Consider the following 11238-nt stretch of genomic DNA (forward strand, 5'->3'; position numbering starts at 1 on the left):
GGAGAAAAACCTTAACATTTTCTTCCCGGTGTTGTAAGAGCAATTTCATGTTACAAAACAGGTTCTTTGTGAAATATTCGAGCAGTTTTGACTAAAATACAGCAAAATCGCCGTGACAGTGCTCCTGTTAAGTTAGGTCCAAGTCTTGATAGCTGTCATTGTTAATTTTGGCAGCTTTTAATACATAAATAAATGATGAGGTAGCTTTTAGCAAAATGTGCCTTTGTATGATAACGCATGATAATTTTTTTTCAGGCCATTTCGGAACTCACCTAAAAGTTACTGAAGTTATATTCACTAAGGTAGGCCACAAGCATGCATTTATTCAAGCATTCAGCTAAAATTATTTTTTTATAAAAAAAAAAAATGAGAAATTATACAAAGTGTTTCGATCCTAATACATATTAGCAGATTTCATAGTCTCGAACATAAAATGTCCAAACGTGATTTCTTTATGAAACAGCAGCCCTCGTTTAATTCTTAAAATAGTCTGAAAAGCGAGGTTTCGACTTTTGGGCCCAATTTACTGCGCGCAAATAGATCGATTTTCTTTATCAAAGACGAGCATTTTGAAACAAAAATGTAGAGTAATACAATCACTGTGGATCTTTAAAAAATGCAGTATTATTAATGAGCGAGGCATTCAATAAAATCATTTGGTTCGACAAAAGGAAATTTAACGAAAGTGATGAACAATCGGCTGTCCGATTCAAGTGGGAACATCCCACATTCCATCACATTTGCACCACTATCGGTCTTGAAACAATTAACAGCCGAGGATTCAAATTTAATTCCTCTTTGGAAATTTTGGAAGTTTTTGGGTGGCTCTTGTTTTTTGTTGATAACACAGCTCCAAGTTTCCACAAATTCTTTTTTCCCATACAGTCCAATCAATGCTGGTGCTTTTGAAGATGTCACTTTCCCGATTCGATCACGGAACCAGCTCTCTGATCGCTGCTGTGGAAACGCTTGTATTCTCGGTTCGGATGTGCTGTTTTCTTTGTGAATGTCGGATGATGGATCAGATGATGGGCCAGGACTGGACTTCTCTTCAGAACGGAGGAAGAGGGATTTGGAAACAAAGTGCTGATATTTTGATCTGGTTAGTTCGTCGCGCAGCATGTCAACACATTGTTGGTCTACTTCCAGTTTGCCTCTGGGCCTTGAGCTGTAAAGGATATTTACTTCGGCAGGTAATTTGCGTTTTCTGCCTCCTGCATTATCTCGACTGAGGACATGCTTCTCAAATACAGTCTCTTGTAATGGCTTTCGCTTCATCACTTCTTTTTCCGGGTCTTGACGAGCTTTCATTGACGGCACTCCCCACTGCTGGCGTACATCGGTGCAGCTAACAGGCTTCGGTAGGTCTTTCGCTCCAGACATTTTTGCTTCAACCAGCTTATAAGCCAGAGCCGCTATGTGTTTGCAGAAGCTGCGCTTGCCAGCAGCACATGACTTGTCCTTAGCTGGGATAATTCTGCCTGTCTCCTTGTTGAATAGAATCGAGCAAGAATAAATTCCTTTTCCCTTTGAAATGCCCTTCGCTTGCTTCATGGCCGGCCTGGTGCGTCCCTCCAGCAAAAACATGTCATGTCCTGGCAGCAAATTAATTCTCATTTCTTTTCCAGAAGTCTCGAATTTTTTAGTCTTTGAAAACGCATAGCCCTCCTTTACATGCCTTTTGTCGTTTGTTTGTTTGAAAAAATCGTCAACAGCTGCGTGAGTAAGGCTAGGGATGCCTTTCAACGAGGTCGTCCACTTGTCCGCGGGGATTCCCTCGCCATCGAGTAATGTTTGCGTCAGAATTTACTTGTTTTCTTTTTTGTTCAGACACTTTACCCTCTGGGCCCACGAACAGCCTCTTATCCCAACCATATTTGATCTATACCTGAATTCTTTTGATGATAAATACGAAAAAACCTTGTCAAATTGAAATGTAAACAATGCGTGCATAACCGTCGATGCATAAACAATGAAACAAAGTTGCGAAGCCCTTTAAAGACTTACTTGGCTTTTAACTCTTTCAAAGTGAGGTCGCTCAAGTTTCTGCATCCCCTGCACTTTAACCATCTTATCGCTTCTGCTTTACTTAAAAAATCGACGTCTTTCGTTAATTTCGCACCGCAAATTTCATTTTCGTCCAGGTCAACGCACGAACTTTCGTCACCCGCGGCCATGTTTGTTGACATGACTTTGACCTGATTTGGTCGATCTACCCAGAATTCTGCGTGTGGCGCCATCTTTTTCCGTACGGCAGATTAACTTCAACTCTTTATCTACAAAAGTTGCGTTTTGTGAACGGAAATAAAACTGAAATTCGTTTAGTTTTTGAAGTAATCCACAAGTGAAGATGCCTTATAATTTGGTATTAGCTTGTCCCTGATAAAAAAATGACTGAAAATTTTTGTTTTAGACTGAAATACCAAACTAAATCGATGACCATCATCGTTAGTGTTAATTTTTAATGGCCTTATCACGGTTTTCGACGCCATTTTGACGAGTAGGCAGACAGACTTGAAATAACAGTGTTTGTATGGAAATCCGATGTCAAAAAAGTTTTATAAAACATCGCTTCTGAAAAATTCATGAATGGGAAACTTTTGGCAATAGGAAAAGGATTTTAAGAACAAAATTGGAGAGATGTAACAGTGACAGAAAGCGTCCAGTCGTGTTTTGAACTTTCCATACATTTGTCTGTATAGCGAACCAGCCGTGAACTGCTACTAAAAATAGTTCGCGGGAAAAAATACAGGGAAATGTATGGAAAGTTCAAAACACGACTGGAAGGCTTTCTGTCACAGCTACATCCCTCCAATTTTTTTCTTAAAATCCTCTTCCTAGTGCCGAAAGTTTCCAATATATGAATTTCAGAATCGATGTTTTATGAAAATTATTGGACATCGGATTTCCATACAAACACTGTTATTTCAAGCCTGTTTGCCTACCCGTCAAAATGGCGTCGAAAACCGTGATAAGGCCTATAAAGCGAGAAAAGTAAAAAGAAACATGTCATAGGGGGCTCTTGCATTAAAAAAAAAATACGGTAAAGACCGTTGTCGTTCTTCGCCATTTCGAAAATTTTATGGGCGGTCAAATAACGTGAGGATTGAGACCAGAAACCGTTCGCACGTCGTTCGGAGTGGACGGCCATTTTTACTTGTGGAAAGTGCTTAAGCATCCACGAGTGATAGTGGCATTCCGTATACAAATGAATCACTCACTCCGGTGTAACCGGAAGTGGAATAATAGCCAATCCCACGTCACTTGCTAGCCGGAAGCTCGATCTATTGGCCAATCACCAGCGAATCGCAACACTACACGGCTTAGAAAGTTGAGACACACCGACCTGATTTCTGTGGGTCGCCATTGCATGGCTGTTTTTACGGTGCTTTGAACGCATTCTCGCTGCATTCTCCAACATTAGAAGCAAGTGTTTGTAGAAGTGACAAAATGGTGTTCTTCGGAGGTGAAGCAAAAGATTCTCGACAAATGCGCATTGATACAATTAAGACCGATTGTGCACCGCTTTCCACTTACCGACGCGTAAATCTTGATGTCGAAGTCGAATCGACGCTGGGAGAGTAGACAGAAGTCCCTAAGCTCACGAGGAATTAAAAAATTCCATTTGGAAATTGATTTCCATTTAGAGAGTGACCTAAGTATGCTAATGTTTATCAAAGTTATTACGAAGTCTAGCAAGCTATGAGTCACGAACGACAATTCAATCGAACTTGAACAACATTAGTGATGCGACAAACAGTGACACAACCGATCAACCCATGCTGCTAAACGGGAGTACTTGGGTGGCCAACCAGTATGACAAGCAGTCGAAAGACCCAATTATTGACGATGCGAGGAAAACGGATCAGCAATCCGTGGCGATCTCCAGATCAAGGACGAAGTCCATTCGCAATTATAAACGCGCTCGCTGTAACCTCAGAGAACCTTCTAGAATTCCTTACAAGAAAACATTGAGCTTGTTTCTTAAAGGCAAGGTAATTAAAGGATTTATTGTATATTATTTAAGGAAAAACGTTCCGAGCTCCTCTGAGTGAAGAAAACAGTTATCTCCTGCTTTTTAGACTGCGCGCAAGTCAGACGTGACAAATCTTCGGTAGAGGCGGGTAGTAATTGTCGTCTCTATGTTATCAATAGAAGGACTGCTAAACATAAAGAAGCCTCATCAGTATTATTGTGTAGACAAAATAAATCTGTAACTGAGCGTTCAATAAAATTGAACGAACAAAATGAGAAACACATTTCATTTGTAAACAACGTCGATCACTGGTGGAGTAGCTAGCGCCGAGTGTCTGATCGAAATGAAATGCCAAAAGATTTCGTAACGAACTGACTTTTTCGGTCGATATTTTTGGTCGAATGGATCGGTTTTGAGTTTGAAGATCTTGCGTTTCAGCTTTCGATCACACAAGGCACAAGGCCCTAGTCGTGAAGGATATTTAAATTATTTTTCTTACATGTAAATAGCTTTCCGACAGCTGTAGCATTTTTTTTATCTTGCTCATTTTAAAGCAGCAACAGAACACTTCTTGACTGATACTGCTTATTAAAAGCTTGCTCCGTTTTTGTAAAACACAAAAATGAATAAATTCATGACGTGAAAAGACTCGTGAATTAAAAAAATAAATTGTGACATCACCATAGGAAAATATGCGCACTGACATTCACATGCTTGTGTCCCTCAGTCGTAGTTCGCATAGCTTACCGAAAGCGAATTCGATGCAGTAAATTATTTCGCTACGTAAGATAAAGGTAATTCATCAAACAACGGATAGCTACCGAACGGATAGCTAACGGCTCTGGAAAACGGCGAGTTCACTGAAAGACGAAATGAAATAGGCCATTTTACAGTTGCTTACTCAGTGACCGGGCCTGTTAATGGTAGCGAGGCTGCCGGTGACCTTGTATTGATACAGACCTCACTCTTTTTATCATGTAGATTGTGTTGTTGTGATGCAAACTAGCGTGCATTTGCATAAGAAAAGTAAAGAGATTTGTATCAAAACATGGTCACCGGCAGCCTCGCTTCCAGCCATAAGCCAGGTAACACAGCAACAACTGTAAAATGGTCTATTGGAGACGCGCACTTTTACCGCAACCACGGATATGCAAATTTGTTCCACCGATATTAAATTCCTAAACGGTGTTGAAAGGCAACTGTGTTATTTCTTTAAGTGTGGCTTTTTTTACGGGAAAATGAAAAAGCCAGTATTTTTGCTCGTAAAGATCTCGTTTAGGATTGCCCGCGATCAAATCTAAAATATCTTTTTAAAAGGTTTAGAAATGGTATCAAAACTCAAGCCACTCACTGCTGGTTTAGGTGTTTCATTCAAAATTTCCGACAAGCGTTCCCGCGGTAATGTAATGGCGAAGACCCTCCTTGCGGTCGTAACGCATTCCTCCCCCCCCCCCCCCTCGGTGGGGGACAAACGCGTGAAGACGCTCCGCAATGTCCCACAATGACATCACCGTCACTATTACATTTCAAAGACCATTCCAAGCTATTATAAATAAAAGCCACCTTTTAGTTGAACCCATAGCATAGCATCAACGGCCACTTCCATCGCCATATCCACTAGTTAACGATAGTGTCACCTTTATCACTCGGCGGTCATGTTGAATCTCGGGGTAATAAAAAGCTTTGCGAATTCAGTGCGAGGCTTACCGTGCAAAAAAAAAGCTTTTTCTCCCCCGAGACTCAACATGGCCGCCGAGTGATAAAGGTCTATTATTCTCGGCGCGTGTCAAAAACTTCATTTCCCGGCGAAACTTACAAGTCTAGGCGACCTAGCCTAAATTATCAAAAATGGCCGTCGCGTCTACCGCAGAATAGACACGAACTACTGACAACAAAGGGAATCAATCTTTAGCTACATTCTTTTTCGTAATTGTTGTGGGGGACCTTCAGCATTGTTATGCCAACAATAGGTTATTGTTCAGAAATGTTCGGGCCAGAACCCGCTGTGGAAGAGCATCACGACCCCCTGCGCGACTAGACTTGTAATGTGACCACCCTACTGGGGACTTTTGTTGTGTTAATATTATGGGGTACGAGAACATGTGCTTTTCGCTCGAAGAATTGTGTTCATTATTCGAAGCGTCTATTAGTCTTTTGTCAGAGCATTAAAGTGATTGTTTACCGTTAGCGAGAGCGAAGGTCATTTCTTAGCCTGAACATAACAAGAAACAAATATCACCTTGACTTAGGTGAGCGTCGTGAATCTGTGCTTGGGAACGGTGCTGCTCGCAGTACCTTTTGCGGATTTGAAAACTTTGTGGTTTGGTACGGCTTCGGACCACCCGACCTTGAAGTTATTCTGGTAGCATTGGCAGTATAAGCTCAAAAGACGTGTGGCAAAGCAACGGCTTGTTGGAATTGGTACCTTTTACGTAGGGGTGAAAAGTGATCCAAGTCAGGACCACAACATGGTGTTAGCTCTTACAAGAGGTTCTTTTCAAAATTTCTGAATACCTTGAACCTCCTACTTGAAAGAAATTCGATGAAAATTTGATAGCTATTTAATAATACTTTCTCCTTAAGGGGATCCTTTAAATTCTGGTGATAAATATTGGCGGAAATCAACATCAAACTCAAACCTCGTTTCTCAATATGTGTTTATTGGAATGGTTGGTATTATATCTGAACAAGTCACATGAGTGACACTTCGTTAACCTCTTCCAGTCCTTATACATGTTGCTAATAACATCTGCTTTTAGGAAAATTCATCAACCTAGGATTGAACCGCGACCGTCTGAAGCACTGCACAGCTTGTGAGTCACACACGCACAAATCGTGTCGACATTTGCCCCAAACCAAATAGTAACTGGCGGGTGCTGCGGAAACAAATATAAAACCATTTTAACCTAAACTGCACAAAGGAAATCACTATCGTATGGAGATATTATAAAATTTGATTAATTTCTCCAATAAGTAAAAATGGTTTAGGAAGCTTTATGCGTGTGGTGGGGTGGAGGGGGAAGGGAGGGGGGGGAGGGGAGGGGTGTCAACGGGAGTAAGTTTGGAGTTGGTATGAGATTATTTGGCAGTCCCATGAATCCCTTGAAAATGTCACACACCATGTTCATAATGTGCTGCTTTGGAGATTTTGTGGAGACTGATACAGATGACCGACCAGCTCTTATAAACTGAAAACGCCATAAGAGACTTGAAAAGTACTTATTTACATGCGCTTGAAGAAAGAGGGAGGAGGAAAGGCTTTGATCGCTTGTAAGATACACTATGTCTGTTACACCGTATGAAAAGTGATATATAAAGACTAAGCGTCACAGAGATTGGCGTCATTTCAAACTGACAATCCTAACAAGTTTGAATTAACAGAAACCTGAAAATAGTGGTGCAGTTTTCCTATAAATTACCACCCCAATGTACTACTTTTTCTCAAGCCGGTGCGTCTTCGTCTCCAAAATGCGCTTGAACATATCCTGAGTTGTTCCTTGGAACAATTCGTTTTTAAAATTCTTTTGCAGATGAGCTAAGGTATTGTTCAAGGAATCCAATTTAAGTAAAAAAAAAAATCAAAGGCTCCTGTGAGCCAACTCGTGAATGCAGATGACACATAGTAATTGAAATTTAGACGGCTACGGAAACTTCCTTGAAAGCTAAAAGAAATTATATCTTTGCCCGATTATGTAACGAAAAATAACCATTCTTGTACTATAAAAATGATTGTCAAATTATTCTAAAGATTGAATAAGATAATCCTGATGCGCCGATTAAAAAAAATCACGTGTTTTTTTATTCAAAGTTCATAGAAGCACGCCATGTGCAGCTACGTCATGCAAATTTGTGTCCGATAGTCCGGGGCTACTGGGTTTTGCGATCGGGCTAGTGGATTCTAACCATCACTTGCCCGATGGGCAAGTGAAGTTTTTTTGGGCATTAAAATTACAAAATTACTGTAGGGCAAGCCGATCTCACAAAGGGAAATCTGTTCAACAAAGTATAGCATTACATTTCATGCCCGACATAAATGCGTGAAATTTTTCCTTTGGAGTTCAGTCCACGCAATCCTCAAGTAAAAGTAATGAACTATGACAAGCTCTTGCTAAATAAGAATTATTTATCGACCGCGTCTTTTTGCTTTCCCATACATTTCCAGTTGTAAATTTCGAAAATGAAACATTTTTCCCTTTGAAACCTCTTGAATTTGAATTTTGAATTTGAATTTCCTCTTGAAACCTCTGATCTTAAAGTGTTCATTTCACCAGAAATTTGCATAATTTTGTTTACGACGTCAATGATGCGTGACATGGCACGTTCCGCTTTCCCGTGAAAACTGACAAATTAAATTATTTTTTAATTAAATTATTTCTAAATTAAATTATTTTTAATTTTTAAAAGAAACCGCACTTTGTAGAAAAAAACGAAAAAAACCTATAACTTTGCTCAGATTCAACGAAAAATCTCCATTCTTACACTAAAATGATTGTCAAATTATTCTCTACAAAATGAAAGAGAGAATTCTGACGCGTCGTGAAAAAAATTTTCAAGGTTTTTTTTTTTCACTAATTGAGTTTACGACCCCGGACTTTCTGAAAAACTGAAAGAACTGGTAACTTTGCTCAGATTGAACGAAAAATCTCCATTCTTGCACTAAATGATCGTCAAACTATTCTCTACATATTGAATAAGAATTTCCTGATGCACCGTGAACAATAAATGTTCGCGTGTTTTTTCCACTAATTGAATTTAAAACTCACTCACTGCGCACGCCCAAAAGTTAACGACAAAACCGACCGACCGACCAACCAACCAACCAACCAACCAAGTCAAAAGTCAGCTATCGCTATGACTCGTTCATTGCGCTACGCGCATTCACGAGTTAAAAAGGGTTGAATATTTGAGCTCTAGCCCTCCACCCTACTCAAAATCACCATAAGACGACGGGTATTCTAAATGTTTCAAACTAAGTCTCACCGCACTGATAACAGTTGCGTCTGGTGTACACCGATGTGTAAATAGTGTTATAGGAAAGGCAGTTTCCAGACTTTCCCACTCTGTCGTAGCACTGGTCGTGTTCTTGACAGCACCTGCGGAATGCTCAAAAGTCTCAGCATCTCATAAATAACGAGAGTATGTTGTATACTCACAACGTGCAACCTTTCAATTATATTTTCCAAGCCGAAAAGAAGTAAAATATTTAATACGTAATGTTTCAAGTAAATTCTCTTCCATAAAGGAGAGCAGATTCTCACTTGACAACACTGCAGAGTACACTGATAAATCTCTCAACATCGAGATAGATAGATAGATAGCTTTATTTAAAATCCATTGCAGCCCAGAGGCTGGATTGCGGACTGTACAATATATAATGCTAAAATACGCGATAAGATAAAAAAAAAACTATTATAAATAAATAAATCACAGTATAAGTGAAAATATAAAACAAAGGAACAAAGATACTACGTCGTAAAATATAAAAAATAGCCGCGGATATACGATAAAAACGTTAGAAAATACCCGCGTTATGCATGATAAAATTATTCTTAAATCTATTTGTTCTACAAATAGGTACGTTAAAAGCGCGCTTTCTCCTTAAAGCTACGGTACTAAGATTACGTGGCGGCAAAAGGCCATGTAATTTGGGGAGGCTGTTGTCCTTAATCTCATTGAATAGTCTCTCCGTCAGCCATTGGCGCCGTTGATGGAGGGTGGTAATGTTGCACTCTTTAAGAGCCTAGTCTGGGAAAATAATTCTAAGTGCACGGCGCTGAATTTTCTCTAGCTCGTCAGAGAGATACTCAGGCAGACCATTGTGGAAAACTTGGCATTTATGGAGAATGTTTCGTATACTAAATAGATAAGGGGACTAGTTTCTAGAGAAACTGCGTTGCTGCGTGGGTGGCGAGTAGAAACGGATTGGCTCTGACGATCGCGAAGGGCTTACACTCGAAACGTCAGAAGTCGAATCTCTTTATAATTACGGTTTAATTTTACGGTTTAATTTCCCTTTAGATGTCAACTCTGTTGATAAACCAAACGCATGCTGTATATTCACAAACGAATTAAAACATTTTAATACTTAATATTCAAAACAATTTCTCAGCCTTAAAAGAGAGCAGATTCCTTCATTGCAATTTTATTTTCCACCCGTATCTCAACCACCATAAAGATAAGAATGATGGTGATGACGATGCACACGTACTACACGCGTAATGCCATAAATTATCGTCCAAATCACTGTAGAACCAAAATTAGACAATTTCCAATTCTTCACCAAGGACGTAATGTTTGGAATTTATTCTGTACCTCGTGACTTCATTCCCGCGCCGTTCTAGTTTTACCTTTGGCTAACAAAATCCTCATCGACCGTTCACTAGATTAAACTCGCCCATCCTCTGATTTGCTTTGTCTTTTCCATGTATTGCATCGTACGAGGAAGCCCAAGGCTTATCAGCTTTTAGCTTCTATTGTACTTCTTCGCCACTTTCCTCATATATTTTTTCTTGTTATTAGTTTTAATGTATCTTTTTGTAGTATTTGTGTGGCAAATAAATAAATAAAATGTTGATGATGATGATGAGGATGATGATGATGATGATGATGGTGATTTTTTTATTTTATTTACAATGATATTTCATTTATAGCGATTTAGGATGATGATGACGACGACGACTATAATAACGACGACGACGACGACGACGATGATGATGATGATGATGATGATGATGATGATGATGATGATGATGGTAGTGGTGGTGATAATGATTTTGAAAACGCTGATTCCGATAATGATGATCTCTATACTACTTCCCTATTTACTACTCAAGAATAAGGTTAAACAATTACAGAGAAGCTGTAGTGACTATGGAACTCAGAGATAGTTGCCCCAAAATAAAAAAAGATCATACCGTTTATCAATTTTCTTGGATTTTAAACGCTGTTTATAGACTTTGAAGTCGGTGGTTTATTTTTTACCAGGGAGAATATAAACGCTGTTTAGAAAATTAATAACTTCGCAAAACAGTATTGAAATCGGTTTGACAACTTTAATGTAAATATAACTTGTAAAAAAATAATGCTCCTTTAGTTTACCTGTCTGTAGCATCCAGAGGGCGTCCTTTTCCTCCTAACCCACAAAAGCAGCCATAACCGTTATATCTAAGCGGGTTTCCTCCCACGTGGCAAGCTATCATACTATAGAAATCTGACAAAGCTCTGGTAGCTACTTTCACAGGTTCATTTTTACTTTCTGTAAA

The 11238-nt window shown here is 39.4% G+C and overlaps 1 protein-coding gene across 1 annotated transcript; it reads right to left on the reverse strand.

Annotated features, from left to right (window-relative positions):
- Positions 1-6704: 6704 nt before the first annotated feature.
- Positions 6705-11238, reverse strand: LOC146471631 (phospholipase A2 A2-actitoxin-Cgg2a-like). Its single transcript, XM_085120815.1, has 3 exons — positions 11075-11238; positions 8957-9069; positions 6705-6852 (listed from the first exon to the last, which is right to left on the reverse strand). The coding sequence occupies exons 1-3, from the start codon at positions 11173-11175 to the stop codon at positions 6716-6718; spliced, it is 351 nt and encodes a 116-aa protein (XP_084976941.1). The 5' UTR covers positions 11176-11238; the 3' UTR covers positions 6705-6715.

This window comes from Pavona decussata, unplaced genomic scaffold (genome assembly GCF_977016875.1).
Source record: "Pavona decussata unplaced genomic scaffold, jaPavDecu1.1 SCAFFOLD_102, whole genome shotgun sequence".
Classification (NCBI taxonomy): domain Eukaryota; kingdom Metazoa; phylum Cnidaria; class Anthozoa; order Scleractinia; family Agariciidae; genus Pavona; species Pavona decussata.